The sequence below is a fragment of the Salmo salar genome, chromosome ssa24, assembly GCF_905237065.1.
Source record: "Salmo salar chromosome ssa24, Ssal_v3.1, whole genome shotgun sequence".
Taxonomy (NCBI): domain Eukaryota; kingdom Metazoa; phylum Chordata; class Actinopteri; order Salmoniformes; family Salmonidae; genus Salmo; species Salmo salar.
The window spans coordinates 20,077,141-20,093,670 of NC_059465.1; the positions used below are offsets into that span (position 1 = coordinate 20,077,141).

The 16,530-nt window shown below is 44.5% G+C and overlaps 1 protein-coding gene across 2 annotated transcripts; it reads left to right on the forward strand.

Annotated features, from left to right (window-relative positions):
* The first annotated feature begins 371 nt into the window (after nt 1–371).
* LOC106585600 (glutamine--fructose-6-phosphate aminotransferase [isomerizing] 1) lies at nt 372–15,831 on the forward strand. Of its 2 annotated transcripts, none has more exons than XM_014171987.2 (19): nt 372–633; nt 5,735–5,842; nt 6,186–6,293; nt 6,438–6,563; nt 6,738–6,796; nt 6,919–7,053; nt 7,146–7,207; nt 7,325–7,416; nt 7,502–7,616; nt 7,807–7,970; nt 9,112–9,207; nt 9,395–9,492; nt 9,694–9,814; nt 10,107–10,264; nt 12,829–12,943; nt 13,665–13,792; nt 14,306–14,473; nt 14,980–15,141; nt 15,265–15,831. In XM_014171987.2, the coding sequence occupies exons 1-19, from the start codon at nt 627–629 to the stop codon at nt 15,307–15,309; spliced, it is 2,067 nt and encodes a 688-aa protein (XP_014027462.1). In that variant the 5' UTR covers nt 372–626; the 3' UTR covers nt 15,310–15,831. The 2 variants fall into 2 exon arrangements, with proteins under 2 accessions (XP_014027462.1, XP_014027463.1); XM_014171988.2 differs by having other exon boundaries at nt 7,325–7,404.
* The last annotated feature ends 699 nt before the right edge of the window (nt 15,832–16,530 follow it).

The following is a 16,530-nucleotide window of genomic DNA, read 5'->3' on the forward strand; positions in this document are numbered from 1 at the left end:
CTTTTTTGTCAAACAGCACCTAGCAATACATGTTGCTACTTTTAAAAATGTATTTTGAACTTTTAGCAACTTTTGAAAAGTGACTCAAACGCTAAAATGCACGTATTTTCCCCTCTAAATGACACAAAAACGATTTTCTCTGTCACACTCAGTCACAACACACGTGCCTGGCTGCAAAAGTGCATTGTGAGTGACGTCAGCAGCAGGCCAGCAGCAATTTGAGCAAATTGCAAATCATTGTTGGCTGACTGCAGCAACAGTAGTACGGGTTCGACGAGCCAAACCCAATGAATATAGTTGGTCACGAATGTTTGATCTTGAACAGAACTTACAACATCAATCAACATGCCTCAATCAAAATTGTACAGAAAAGAGTGGGAGTCTGTACCTGAACAAATGTCGAATCATACTTTTCGCCGAGATGGCCAGTCAATTTGAGCAACGTTATTGTGTATTCTACGTAATGACGCAGTTTTACGTAATCACGCAATGACATCACAACGTAATTTAGCAACTTTTAGCAACAAATCAACCTGCCTCTAGCAATTTACCCTGAAAATTAGTTGGCAACACTGAACTGAGCTGAGCCTGGTGTAAACTAGCTAGTTTGAAAGAGAAGCGCTGACATGTGTGGTAAGTAACGTTAGCTAGATATAATAAATTAAATAGGTGTACATTTTCAACAGTTTACACATGCAAATTGTGAGATTAACACAGAACTGGTTTTGGAGAGATGTCAATGTTTTCAGTCAGACAGCTGAGCTTCCATCTAAAGAAAGAGCTTAGTTTGTTTGCCAGACAAAACAAACTACTAACATCAAATTATTGAGTTCATATCTTTTAAGTGAACTTGTAAGTTGTCTGGATCAGATGTTTTATAGCTAACAATGTTATCAAACAAATTGTCATGAGGGCGACTAAGCGTTTTGATGTGTGTAAAACGTGTGCTACACACCCATTTCCAATAAGTACCTAGCTAACTTAGCATAGTTAGCTAACGTTAACTAGCCAGCTAGCCGTTGTTAGCTACTTGATTGACAGTTTATCGCTCCATAATTCCTGTCATTGATGTTATCGTATGTCACGTTATACTCTATACTTGGATTCATTAGCGACCATTGGCTAACTACCCTTCTTTTCATCAGGTTACATACTAGCTTGCTACAGGACTGGCAGAACGCACGCACTGCGCAAAGTTATATTCCTTGCTAGAATATAGACCACTACTGGTACTGATGATGATGATGATGATAGACAGACAGTGATTGTCACATTGATTCGAATGAGGTAGAGGGATTTAAAATGATGGGAAGCTGTGTTTACTTTTTTAACCTGTCAGTGTCTGAATATTAGAATAGTGATGGATTAGTTCTCCACTCATCATCTCTCATCTGCTGACTCTACAACAAGTTCCTGAAGCGCCCAGCTATGTTTTGAATAGCCAGCCAGAACCAGTATAAATAGTGTGGATGATTCGCTTTTTAATGGTGGTGGGAACTTAGCACTATGAAATCCATTAGTAGAAGAGACAATCAGACACTGTCGTCTCTGTCATAAAATTTCCCCAAATAGATGCTCCTTATACTGAACTGCTGCAGGATAATTCCTAAGGAAATAATGGTGGTAATGCTGACATGCACTGAGATTTTTATGAGAGCCTTATTTTTCCTACTCTGTTTAACCCTCGTTCTGAACAAAGCTGAGCCTTGTTTGCCCTTGCCTTGCCCATTTGCCCCCTCCACCTTCCTCGATCTCCCCCCGCGCTCCCTTCCTCGATCTCCCCCCCCCGCGCTCCCTTCCTCGATCTCCCCCGCGCTCCCTTCCTCGATCTCCCCCCGCGCTCCCTTCCTCGATCTCCCCGCGCTCCCTTCCTCGATCTCCCCCGCGCTCCCTTCCTCGATCTCCCCCCCGCGCTCCCTTCCTCGATCTCCCCCCCGCGCTCCCTTCCTCGATCTCCCCCGCGCTCCCTTCCTCGATCTCCCCCGCGCTCCCTTCCTCGATCTCCCCCGCGCTCCCTTCCTCGATCTCCCCCGCGCTCCCTTCCTCGATCTCCCCCGCGCTCCCTTCCTCGATCTCCCCCGCGCTCCCCTCCTCGATCTCCCCCCCGCGCTCCCCTCCTCGATCTCTCTCCCCCCGCGCTCCCTTCCTCGATTTCCCCCTGTGCCAGTCTGCTCTCAATTGATGCTCTGTTGCACTGCTTCCTTTTGCAGTGCCTCTACATAGTCAGTATTTTATCACCGCCCCTTTATATCCTCTAATTGGGAATTTGTCATTGATTATTGTGTTATCCTAAGAATAGCTATTGTCTCTTGGCCTTCATCATTTAGGTTTGTTTATTTTGACTAGTTTGTTGAAACCTTATGCCATTGTTCTATTTGTGAGCTTATGTGGGTGATTGATGGTTGTCATGAAGAAAATGGGGCAGGGCACAGGAAATTGGGTACAAATAGGCTTATCAAATTGTATTGGTCACATGCGCTGAATACAACAGGTTAGAGGTCGACCGATTAATCGAAATGGCCGATTTAATTAGGGCCGATTTCAAGTTTTCATAACAATTGGAAATCGGTATTTTTGGACGCCGATTTTGGCCTTTATTTAACTAGGCAAGTCAGTTAAGAACACATTCTTATTTTCAATGACGGCCTAGGAACAGTGGGTTAACTGCCTTGTTCAGGGGCAGAACGACAGATTTTTACCTTGTCAGCTCAGGGATTCAATCTTGCAACCTTAAGGTTAACTAGTCCAACGCTCTAACCACCTGCTTTACATTGCACTCCACGAGGAGCCTCCCTGCTACGCGAATGCAGTAAGAAGCCAATGTAAGTTGCTAGCTAGCATTAAACTTATCTTATAAAAAACAATCAATCAATCATAATCACTAGTTAACTATACATGGTTGATGATATTACTAGTTTATCTAGCCTATCCTGCATTGCATATAATCGCTTAGGTACACGTTGCTCCAACCATAAACATCAATGCCTTTCTTAAAATCAATACACAAGTATATATTTTTTAACCTGAATATTTAGTTAATATTGCCTGCTAACATGAATTTCTTTTAACTAGGGAAAATGTGTCACTTCTCTCGCAAACAGAGTCACGGTATATGCAGCAGTTTGGGCCGCCTGGCTCGTTGCGAACTGTGAAGACTATTTCTTCCTAACAAAGACAGCCGACTTCGCCAAACGGGATGATTTAACAAAAGCGCATTTGCGAAAAAAAGCACAATCGTTGCACGACTGTACCTAACCATAAACATCAATGCCTTTCTTAAAATCAATACACAGAAATATTTTTAAACCTGCATATTTAGCTAAAAGAAATCCAGGTTAGCAGGCAATATTAACCAGGTGAAATTGTGTCATTTTGCGTTCATTGCACGCAGTCAGGGTATATGCAACAGTTTGGGCCGCCTGGCTCGTTGCAAACTAATTTGCCAGAATTTTACTTAAGTATGACATAACATTGAAGGTTGTGCAATGTAACAGGAATAACGTTTTGTTTTTGAGATTATTGTTTCCGGATTCGACCATATTAATGACCTAAGGCTCGTATTTCTGTGTGTTATTATGTTATAATTAAGTATATGATTTGATAGAGCAGTCTGACTGAGCGATGGTGGGCAGCAGCAGGCTCGTAAGCATTCATTCAAACAGCCTTTCGCAATGCATTGCGCTGTTTATGACTTCAAGCCTGTCAACTCCCAAGATGAGGCTGGTGTAACCGATGTGAAATGGCTAGCTAGTTAGCCGGGTGCGCGCTAACAGCGTTTGTAAGTCGCACTGGATAAGAGCGTCTGCTAAAAATGACGTAAATATAAATGTTTCAAACGTCACTCGCTCTGAGACTTGGAGTAGTTGTTTACCCTTGCTCTGCATGGGTAACGCTGCTTCGAGGGTGGCTGTTGTTGATGTGTTCCTGGTTTGACCCAGGTAGGAGCGAGGAGAGGGACGGAAGCTATACTAAAGTGCCTATAAGAACATCCAAAAGTCAAAGGTATATGAAATACAAATCGTATAGAGGGAAATAGTCCTATAATTCCTATAACAACTACAACGTAAAACATCTTACCTGGGAATATTGAAGACTCATGTTAAAAGGAACCACCAGCTTTCATATGTTCTCATGTTCTGAGCAAGGAACTTAAACGTTAGCTTTTTTACATGGCACATATTGCACTTTTACTTTCTTCAACACTTTGTTTTTGCATTATTTAAACCAAATTGAACATGTTTCATTATTTATTTGAGGCTAAATTGATTTTATTGATGTATTATATTAAGTTAAAATAAGTGTTCATTCAGTATTGTTGTAATTGTCATTATTACAAATAAAACAATAAAAAAAACGGCTGATTAATCGGTATCGGCTTTTTTGGTCCTCGAATAATCGGTATCGGTGTCGAAAAATCATAATCGGTTGACCTCTACAATAGGTGTTGGTAGATCTTACAGTGAAATGCTTACTTACAAGCCCTTAACCAACAATGCAGTTAAGAAAAAATAAGTGTGAAGAAAGTATTTACTAAATAAGCTGAAATGTAAAAAATGGCAAAATAACATTTTTTAAAGAGCAACAATAAAATAACAGTAGCGACGCTATATACAGGGGGTACCAGTACAGAGTCAATGTGCAGGGCCACAGGTTAGTTGAGGTAATATGTAGGTAGAGTTAAAGTGACTATGCATAGATAATAAACCGAGAGTAGCAGCAGTGTAAAACTGGGGGGGTCAATGCAATAGTCTGGTTAGCTGTTAGCTGTTAGCTGTTCAGGAGTCTTATTGCTTGGGGGTAGAAGCCTTTTGGACCTAGACTTGGCGCTCCGGTACCGCTTGCCGTGTGGTAGCCGAGAGAACATTCTATGACTAGGGTGGCTGGAGTCTTTGGCAGTTTTTAAGGCCTTCCTCTGACACCGCCTGGTATATAGATCCTGGATGGCAGGAAGCTTGGCCCCAGTGATGTACTGGGCCGTCCGCACTACCCTCTAGAGCCTTGCGGTTGGAGGCCGAGCAGTTGCCATACCAGGTGGTGATGGTATGTAGGCCAACCTCTGTTCAGCCAGGCATGTCTGTAATAAATGGCACCGTTTTCATTTGGTATCATTCTTCTCAGATGAGTTCTGAACTGCACAAAAGCATAGCCTAGAGCACCTGATCCTTCTGTCAACATATTGCCCCAACACTAGAACACCCTGTTCCACTGAGTCTCCCACTGTCCATTTCTCAAGGTGACTTCTCTCTTTCATGTAAAAACTGCAGATAACATCCAGGGCAGGCTGTGCCCTCAGGAACAGATAGGTGTGTGAACTACTGTGTAGTTACACACAGCACCATTGTTTCCAATTCCTATATGATGATAAATGGCACCAGAGCATTATAAAATGTTTTACGTGTGTTAGCGTTTGCACGTGTAGAAATCCTTGGTGTAGTTGTTGCTGTGAATTGTAGTGAGCCAATAATTCAACTGCCTGCAGATTACATCAGATTGGCTAGCTAGCCAATGGAACCTTCAGCGTTTCTGACACAATCGGCATATATGAACAGAAAGCATGCGTGCTTTATTTGGTCTCTATTGACCTAATCACAGACCACCAAAAGCAAAAGGTAATACCCACTATTAGGATTTGTTCACTTAATCCCTTAAAAGAGTTGTAGTGAAATTCCTTTGTCGTATATCATTGTTTGACTTCCTAGTTGAAATCTGTCTCCCTGCTCCTTCCTTCTGTCAGGAATCTTTGCCTATCTGAACTACCACGTGCCAAGGACTCGCCGGGAGATCCTGGAGATCCTCCTCAAAGGCCTGCTTCGTCTGGAGTACCGTGGCTATGACTCTGCCGGTGAGCTGAGGGAGATAAGGCGGCTTGTCTCAACACTGTCTGCGTCGGTCTGTCTGCATGTTTATTAGCTGCCTTTCCCTCTCACTGTAGGCCTGTCGACAGGCGTCAGTTATTCTGCTTATCTACAGGAGTCATGTTTTTGTTCTCTCACCTAACATTAAAAACAATGATTGTCCATTGGCCTCACTGTATGCCTTAGTCTTGAGCAGGTCTGTCAATCTAGTCACGCTTACATTGATGCTCTGTCTGCTATCAAACTGTAGCATGTGTAAAATAACCGCTACAAAATCACTCAACAGAGGCATATTTGTGTACTCTGTAGCAATAAGACTCTTTTTACCAGGTGTTGGAATTGATGGAGGGAACAGCAAGGAATGGGAGGCCAATGCCCGGTCTATTCAGCTGATCAAGCAGTCCGGAAAAGTGAAGGCTCTTGATGATGAGCTCACAAGTAAGACTTGTTGTCAGCACTAAGGATGTTTACTGAGTAGATAAATATAATGCCTAAAATACCAATGACTCAAAACGACTTTGTTGGGTACATGTCAGTTGATTTGAGGCTTGCCTTTCAACAGTGTTTGTGTTTGCCCCATAGAGCAGCAGGACATGGACATGGATGTGGAGTTTGATGTCCACCTTGGCATCGCCCACACTCGCTGGGCTACCCATGGTGCCCCCAGCCCTGTCAACAGCCACCCACAAAGGTCTGACAAGAGCAACGGTCAGTACCATAGACATTTCTTAAACTTGTAGGACTATTAGGGCCTCTCTCCTGTATAGGCATCACATTCTGCTAGTTGTAGTAGTCTCACGTTGACTGACTATATAGAGTAACGAGGGACATTTATTATTAAAGTGTATATGTGTATTTTTGTTTTTTATATTTTTTTTTTAGAGTTCATTGTCATTCATAATGGAATTATCACAAACTACAAAGACCTGCAGAAATTCCTGGTGAGCAAAGCAACATTTCAACATATTTAATTTTTTTCCCAAGGCAGTTGGTTTCTTTCATTAGCCAAGGCTATCAGCAAGAATTATCAGACTTCCATGACTGACTCTCTCCCATTCCACAGGAGAGCAAGGGTTATGAGTTTGAGTCCGAGACGGACACAGAGACCATTGCCAAGCTGGTAAAGTACATGTATGACAACCGTGAGAGTGAAGACCTCAGCTTTGCTACTCTGGTGGAGCGAGTGACCCAGCAGCTGGTAGGAGCCTGTTCATCTACAGAGCAGAACTGTCCAGAAACAAGGCCCTCTGACCTGTCTTGTGATAAACATGGTTTTATCTGCTCTCCTAGGAAGGAGCTTTTGTCCTGGTCTTCAAGAGTGTCCATTACCCAGGAGAGGCTGTAGGCACCCGGTACACTGCTACTGCATTTCTACATACTCCTTGAGTTGGAAAGGAATAATATACATTAAACATGCATCTTTTAATTTTATGTAATGATTGTACTTGTTTATGTTTGTATGTAAATAGGAGGGGAGGTCCTCTGCTTATTGGGGTGAAAAGTGACCACAAGCTGTCCACAGATCACATTCCTATCCTGTACCGATCATGTACGTTATTAGGTAACTGCTCTCTATCAGTGAGTCAGAATGGAATATGAGCAGACGGGAGCTGTTTTATGTCTAGAACACAACTGTATCTCCCCAGCTGGTAAGGACAAGAAGGGCTGCCCCACTCTGCCCAGGATGGAGCAGGACACCTGCCACACGCTCTTCGCAGAGGAAAAGAAGTCTGTGGAGTACTACTTTGCCTCTGATGCCAGGTCAGACTCCTCACTCTGTTATTCTCTATATTACTCATATCCCACTCATGCAACGTTAGATGTATTTTTTTGGATGAACTGTACTTTTAGAATCAGTCTAGACAATTGTTTGGTGAATGTTTTCTCCTAGGAAAGTGGGAATTAACAACATCATTAACTTGGATTCACTGTTGCTCTGTTGTCCTGGCAGCGCGGTGATTGAGCACACCAACCGTGTGATCTTCCTGGAGGATGATGACGTGGCAGCAGTGACGGCCGGACGGCTCACCATCCACCGCATCAAGCGTACAGCCGGAGACCACCCTGCCCGCGCCATCCAGACCCTGCAGATGGAGCTGCAGCAGATCATGAAGGGTGAGGGGAGGGTAAGGGCTGGGGGTACAGCACTGTCATGGGTCAACCCTCTAAAGATGTTGATGGTGCTACGAGGACTTTGAGAACCCAAGAATGGCTGGAATTGCTGATTATCATTGTCAATACAGTCAGAATCATTTCACTATACAAGGGTCATATTTACTGGGGCCGGCATAATGCAACAGGAATTATTAATAATAAAAAAAACGGATGAGTAAATAATGATTTTTGTTGTTGTTAAACGTGACTCTGTAAACTGATAATGTTAGTTAGCTGGAGTGGGCATGTTAGCTGGTCCTGCTGTTGGACGCACTTGTTGCCTATCACTGTGAAGGCTACGTTTTCTACTGTGATTGGTCAATAACGACGGCAGTGCTTGAAAAATGGAGCACAATCCTATTTTTTCCGCCTCGGCTGAGTGGCAGCCACAGGCACACCTTTAATATCAATCTCTGTACGCGCACACACACACACACGTACACAGCCAGGTGTTTATGGGGTTGCCTGGCTGACATCAAAGGTACTGAAGGGGCACCCTGGCTCCATCATGGAGATTACATCAATCACCAATGTAGAGTACTGTACCCGGGTCATTAGCAGGACTTCATATTGAGCTTGCTGCTCCCCATGTCTCCAGCAGAGGTTGCTAATACACTACCAGTCAGTTTTAGGAGACAATCCTTTGTGGTCCTATCATTAAAGCCTCTGCCTCTATCTCTCTCTCCTCAGCCTCCATTCCAGGAGCTCTGCTGAAATAAACCTAATTCATATGACCTAAATTTCTGTCTCCGCAGAGGCGGGCTGCAAAACCCTCTCGTATTTCATTGTCACAAAGGGCCGTGCGAGGAAACAACAATCTCCCTGTAGGCTCTTGCTTATTTTATTTAGTCAAGACATGCCTGATAAATGTCTGTATTAAAGAGCAAGGTCATTACGGTCATTTATCTCCTGTGTTATTTACCTCCCAACAGCTATAAAACACTAAACAACATGTTTTCCAGACTGGCTTCCTTTTAGTGGTCATCATGCGTCAACAGTAACCTTTACAAAATGCCTAACACTTTATAAAAAAGCAAAGCCAACAGGCTTGAAGTGATGTTGTTGAGGACTCTGATCTAGTGTTTTTTGGACCATTTTTCAGGGAACTACAGCTCCTTTATGCAGAAGGAGATCTTTGAACAGCCAGAGTCTGTGGTCAACACCATGAGGGGAAGGGTCAACTTCAATGACAACACAGGTGAGATTACCTTTCCAGTGTAATACACAAGTCAAGTCACAAAACACTCAAGTTACTACACAATACACACTATGCCCCTCTCATGCCTGTCATTATACCCATCAAGGTGGTATCCTCATGATCAATTTCTATCTGAATACAAACAATGGACATGATTACTGTATTTTGATTCTGTTTGTATCCTTAGTAACCCTGGGTGGACTGAAGGATCACATTAAAGAGATCCAGAGGTGTCGACGGCTCATCCTCATCGCCTGTGGCACCAGCTACCATGCAGGGGTGGCAGTGAGTAACTGATTACCTTTTTTATAAGGCAGGAATGATATCACCAGCATAAAATGGAGTCAACTAGAGCCTAAGGCTCCAAGATAGGAAAAACAACTATATAAACAAAGACACAAGTGAGTTCTTACTCTGGTTTGTACATGGAAACATGTTTTTCAGTGTGGATGTCATGTGTGATCCAGTGCTGATCTTTCCCCACAGACTCGCCAGGTACTGGAGGAGTTGACTGAGCTGCCTGTTATGGTGGAGCTGGCTAGCGACTTTCTGGATAGAAACACACCAGTGTTCCGTGACGACGTCTGCTTCTTCATCAGCCAATCAGGTGGGAGGATCGCTGTCTCCTCAAGGACCTGAACATTGCCGCTTTGTTTACTCATTTCCCCACACAATACAGCTTCAGCGATGTCTCGTACATGCTCAGCCCAATAACAATGCACGCAAAGCAATTTCTTTCACTCTTTACTTCATGCATTGATGCTGAACGTAAAGACCTGATGATATCAGTTATTCCGGTCTATAGAATCTGATATTGTATTCGGTGTATATACACATAGTCCAACCTGTTCCAGTATCTATCCTGAGTGCTGATTTGCATTGCTACCTTTTGTGTGCAGGCGAGACAGCAGACAGCCTGATGGCCCTGCGCTACTGTAAGGAGAGAGGAGCCCTGACGGTGGGAGTCACCAACACAGTGGGCAGCTCCATCTCCAGAGAGACAGACTGTGGGGTGCACATCAACGCTGGGCCAGAGATAGGAGTGGCCAGCACCAAGGTGAGGAGACCGGCTCGCTGCTGCTCTGTGTAGCACTTCTCCTGACTGATTCCTTTCCCATACTGACTCTCGTAGTGTACTGTCCTGTAGACACTCAGCTGTCGGAACAGGAGACCTTCCATCCACCATACTCCGCTATGTCAACTTCTTTTACTTCTGTGGTGGGGGGGAAAATTCCCTTCAGGATAGCCTATTAGGGCGGGGGAATTCCTCCTATCCCTCTCCAGAGGTTTTCAGTTGGTCAGACTGCAGTAGGATTGTTGGAAATGAATGGAATGGTCTCCTTCCTAATTAGGCGGAGCGGCGTTACGAAGTCCAGAGGCAGTTTCACTTTGGCTTGGTCTATATAATCACCCGTGTATACTTATTATTGCAAGGACATGAGGTTCACGCCAATATGCTGCGCTGGTGGTATCTGTATAGTTAAGGCAAACCCTGAAGCACTTGGGCGCTAATGTCAATACATAGAACATGTGGTTAACCCCTCTCTCCCTTGAAATTAGAGAACTTCATCTGAAATTAGTGTCTGGATTCTTTTGTAAGAGAGGTTATTTAAACTGCTGTATTCCACTGCTCTACACAGAACACATAGTGCCTGATATTCTAATCTTTACTCTTGTAAAAAGTAAGGATCCATGGTTTCCTTCTACTATGAGCACTGATCCTACAGATTGCCAGAGTGGGGTTGCAGATGACTGGAGTGAGTTCCACTCAGCAGCTGAGGGGGGAGGGGGGTAGAAAAAGAGAGTCCGGTCCCTCCCTGCTCTGGCTCTCGGGCTTGGCTCAGGGACCCTCCGGCAGCTCCAAGGTCCCAGCACAGCGCAGAAAGCCTGGAAAGCACGCCTCAAAGACGCTGTCCTTTACTGCTTGTCTGGCCCATGCCCACGCACAGCACATCAGAGGACATTATGTATTTCACCCTCTGCTCAATACATGTTCCTGCTGACTCCGTTTTGTATCGTTTCATAATATTATTCAGATGAACCTTCTGGGGAACATTAAACTGGATGACTCTGGTGATGTCTGTCTTGTTCTCAGAATTGGGGCTGTCCACAACTATGCCTGCTAAACATGGTCAGGGAGAATGAAGGGGATAGCTGGAGTTGAGACGGCACCACTTCTTGAATACACTTCTCCCCCTTAGCCAAACAATAAATATTGAGGGAGGGAATGTAAGCAAATGAGAGCCATCTGTGGTCTTTGTCTGAATAGAACCTGGAGTATGCTTGTGCCCTTACATCATTTTTTTTTTAACTGCTCATCATGCCGTATTGCCTGAGGAGGACGTGTGGCACGTTTGAGGCCTCTCGGGGACATGGTTGCGGCAGTGTGTTTTGACAGGCTAGCGTGAGCCTCTGTCCTCTTTTGACATTCTGGATGGAGTGATGGGGGTTTTAACCGGATTAAATGCACTGCCACAAATCTGAGTGGATGGCTAGGACTGTCAGAGTTGTGAGGGACTGTGGTTCCAGTACTGTCAAGAAAAATAGTTGTGTGATGGTTTTACAACCATGCCTTTGGCTTTAGAGCAATCAAATGTATTTATACAGCCGTTCTTACGTCAGCTGATATCTCAAAGTGCTGTACAGAAACCCAGCCTAAAACCCCAAACGGCAAGCAATGCAGGTGTAGAAGCTAGCACAACCGCGTCCAGTAGGTCCCGTCAAATGGCTTGGGCTCTTGAAGAACGTTGATTTTAGATCTCCTAAACTGGTACGGAGAGCCTTCTAACCTATGTGTGAGTGGTGGTGATACTTTTCAGAAGCAGGAAAAACAAGCGCATCATGGTTCTACTTCTACTGTAGTTGGGGCCGACTGTTTCTGTGCTGTTTGTTTTGCTAGTAATAATAATTTGGTGGGGGCTTATACTTGTGCAATTGAAAAGTTTTTTTTTTTTTTTTTTTTGGCAGATCCCAACTCCCCCTTAGACACCATCGGGCGTGGGATTACGCCAAAGGTCTGCCATTTTATAAACGGTGGCCCTGGAGCAAGTAGGGTTAAGTGCCTTGCTCAAGGGCGCATAGACAGATGTTTCACCTTGTCGGCTCTGGGACTCAAACTAGCGACCTTTCGGTGACTGTCCCAACACTCTAACTGCTAGGCTACCTCCTGCCCTAGTGTCTTATTGTCAGGGGATGTGTTCATCCGTAGTGTTGCCAGATTGTGTCCCCATAAGACTGTGCTAGCTCTCCCCTCTCCTGTCCTGCAATAGAGGCCCTATCTGTGTCCAGCCCATCCTGCAGCCCAGCTCTCCATCCACTTCTCATCTGTTGCATATTATTACTGTGGAGCTGGCAACCAGAGCAGCCAGACAAGACTCTACTTCTCCAATAACTGTACTGCAAAGTAACCTGGGGATCTGGCAACCCAGGCCCTTTGCTAAACGAAGGGTTCTGCAGTCTCTGGCCCAGGATGGAGAGAGGGAAGACTATGATTCCTTTTGTTTAGAACCGGAAGAGAGAAGATCATCTAGGAGACACCTGGGACCTCTGTGTTCGGTACTGTCTGCTTCTTGCTGGAGCATTAAGCATGCATTATGTCTGGCTGTGTCTGTTGTTTTGCAGGCCTACACCAGTCAGTTTGTGGCTCTGATCATGTTTGCGCTGTTGATGTGCGACGACAGGATCTCCATGCAGCCACGGCGATGTGAGATCATCCAGGGCCTGAGAGTTCTGCCAGGTAGACCAGACCCTACACACATCTACCAAGACATTGCACTGTGCTGTTAATGACCATAAACCTCTGTGTATGTGATGCTCAAAGGGATGTGCAGATTATTCGACACACTGACCTACTGTAGTATAGACCGCAGTAAGTAATGGTCACAGTCAGCACAGCCAGAGCGAGGGATGGGAAAGCTGAGGCCTGTAGCGGGCCTCCTCGGTCTGTCTGTCTGTCATCTTTCTCCAACTGGGCTGTTTTTCTTTGAACAATATGCATTGTCAGAGAGCTAATGCAATGACTGTGCTGTGGAGGTATCCTCAGAGAGGGAGATGGAACGAGAGTGTACAGTGGGGAGGGAGGAGGCTTCAGCAGCTGGGTCAGTCCTGGCTGTTTGCCCTGGCACACTCCTCTGGACCCGAAGCCTTATGTTAAACGGTCTCCCTTTCTGACCCAAGCCCCCATTGACCCCAGTCTCCAGGACCTGTTAACAGTGGCCTGCTGGACTGTCATAGGATGGGTGTTACTGTATTGCCTTTCATCCAGGAGTTTGGTTAGATGAAATTGATTTTCTGACATGTTCTCCCAAATGTACCGCCAATGGAAGAGGAATATTTTGTAGGGCTATCTCATTTCATAACCTTGGACTAAGATTACTCATTTGTTTTCCCTCTTTGTACCTGTCTCTCTATCTGTGTTTACCTGCTGCTCCTCCTTCTTCCCTCTCTTTGTGTGTCAGACCTGATAAAGGAGGTGCTGAGTCTGGATGACGAGATCCAGAGGCTGGCAGCAGAGCTGTACCAGCAGAAGAGTGTTCTCATCATGGGCCGAGGCTACCACTACGCCACCTGCCTGGAGGGAGCACTGGTCAGCACGCCCACCTCCATCTCCGCCTCCTGAAAGGAATCTCCACTCCTAAATGAGATTATGATCATTGTGTTAAGATACTTCAGGAGAAGATTGGCCCAGAGTTGTTTCACTTTCCAATAGCCCACAATAACTGTTCTGCCTCAGCCTCACGCAAGCCCTAATGGAGTCTAGCCTGCTGGAATTTCTGCTGAAGTGTTTTTAATCACAGCAACTAATTAGACTGATTTAGAAATGTCTCTCCACACTATTTAGGGATTCTTCAAGTTCTGTTGATTGCCAATCCTCCAGTATCTGAGGCACACAGTGCTGGGTCAGTCTGCTGTGCTCCTGGATCTGATCTAGTGTTCCCTGGCCAGTCTACTGTTCCCTTTAGAATTTAAGAAGATAAGATATACATACTCAACTTATGTCATGTCGGCATGGTGTTTTTCTGAGGTTGTGTGTCCCTGAATGTGTATGGGAATGTGGTTTCCTATCTGAATGAGGTGTTGGGTGTGTCGCTCTCTCCAGAAAATCAAGGAGATCACGTACATGCACTCAGAGGGCATCCTGGCCGGGGAGCTGAAGCACGGGCCTCTGGCCCTAGTCGACAAACTCATGCCCGTCATCATGATCATCATGAGAGACCACACCTACACCAAGTGTCAGAATGCACTGCAGCAGGTGGTGGCGCGTGCGGTAAGAACTGACGCACGATATCTCAAACACCATTTAGCTTTCCACCGCATCAACTGTTGAAAGGTTGGAACCACAGTAAACCATTGCCAATGACCTTATCTGGTTGTTAAACTCACTTTCAATAAACATTTTGTTTTCTGGTAGTGATATGTCCGCTTGCTGTTGTAGTGACCACCTACCTTCCAGGCTAAAAAGAAATATAACAACTCAAAGACATGGATATTAAGTGCTTCATACTTTACACATTAGATTTGTTTTCACAATGCAGTAATATCAAATGGGCCTCACATTCACCACAAAGTGCAAGGGAGGAGTTATTTTCTACATGACATCACCATTCTCACTAATCTACCACAGATGTGGACCTAAGCTTTGGGTTTGAGACACGAGTCAACAAAGCTATTATTCAGGGAAGGACCAAAGTTTCACATTTCAACACTGAACTCCAGGTTAAAGGTTATGACAATGTTGTGCTGGAAGCATAATGCCTTTTGTTTGGTTTACAGGGCCGACCCATCGTGATCTGTGACAAGGATGACTACGAGACCGCCAAGAGCTCGAGCCGCACCATCAAAGTGCCGCACTGTGTGGACTGTCTGCAGGGCATCCTGAGTGTCATCCCCCTGCAGCTGCTCTCCTTCCACCTGGCTGTGCTCAGGGGCTTTGACGTGAGTACTGCACTGTCACTGAGTTGGGTTCTTACTGTAGGCATTCATAATGGGGAGCTAATTTCTTAGGGTTGTTGTTTCTTGGTAAATGTAGACATGTCTGACTCTTCTCTCCCAATACAGGTGGATTGCCCAAGGAACCTGGCCAAGTCTGTGACTGTAGAGTGAAACGTGTCCTTTGAAGATCCAGAAACGTTCCTGTTTTGTGTGTGTCATGGCTCTTTTTAATGCAGTTGTTACTCTGGTACGCTAAACATGTACTGTATCTGTCTCTTCTCTCAAAACACATCTGAAGACATTGTTATATCATAGATATGATTTTTTGGGGGGGGTCAGTGGTGGGAAGGGTTGGCAGTAATGTTGGCATTTGGGTGCTGCCATGGGTTACTGGACTATAGGCAGTTAATGATCCAACTGAAGAAAAGACTGAGCTGTAGCCATTTTGGATGATACACAACAGTGCTCATAACTTAGATGTTGGATACTTGCTGCTGGTTTTACATTTAATTCAGCTGTTTGTTGTCAAGAGTCTGCACATGAAAATCTTGCTGAAGTTACTGTTTCATTGGTGCAATAATTTGGTCTGTTGGGATCCGTTTTCTTTCGCAGCTAGAGAAACATCTGTTGTTTGAAATGTTCATGTTACTCTTGTGTGTGTTGAGTAAATTATTAAAGGGGCAGTGCAGTTAAGTCACATTTCTTTTTTTATATATATATACTTTTTTTTTTGCTTACGGTGAGTTAGAAATGACACACATTTTGAAAATGATAACACCCTTTTTGGGAAATAATGCCTGGAATTTCAGCTTGTACAAGTGCGCTGGAACTTTTTACCCACATCATGTCACAATGTGATCTGATTGATAATAGAGCAATGACTGTTGATCTGGGTAAGGGGTGGGCTGTAGACCAGCCGATCAGATATATAAATATCTTCAAATTTGTTTCCTAATGTCCACACGATCAGACAGCATTTCAAGGGCCAATGGAGCCTCAGGGACGTAAATGATAAAAAATTTGATTTTCATTAAATACATATAGTCCTGACTGTACATCTGAAGTGCTTCCAAGAAGAAAGTCTCCATTAAATCATGCTTTAGTCTACTGACCTGTTCCAGAGACTATTGAGAACTCTCCATTGTTATACTCAAAATACCATGATGACAAATCAATAGAATTTGTCTCCTATACAAGTTTTGAAGGTGTTAAGGGCAATATGAAATTTGCTACAGACTTGCTTGTGTTCACTATTGTGCACCTATTTGTTTTGAATCATTGGTGAGGTTACAAAAGCAACTTGACAATGATTCACTCATTGTGGTTTGGCAGACGTATAGGAGAGTTCAACTTGGTTTAGGCAAGAGTTTGTCTGAATAATTGACTGTCCTG

What these genes read in the sequence shown, in the direction of transcription:
- LOC106585600 (XM_014171987.2), top strand. An exon ending in GGAGAGGCTGTAGGCACCCG is followed by an intron (nt 7,208 to 7,324) that starts GTACACTGCTAC and finishes GTATGTAAATAG; the next exon opens with GAGGGGAGGTCCTCTGCTTA. An exon ending in CTTCTTCATCAGCCAATCAG is followed by an intron (nt 9,815 to 10,106) that starts GTGGGAGGATCG and finishes TTTTGTGTGCAG; the next exon opens with GCGAGACAGCAGACAGCCTG.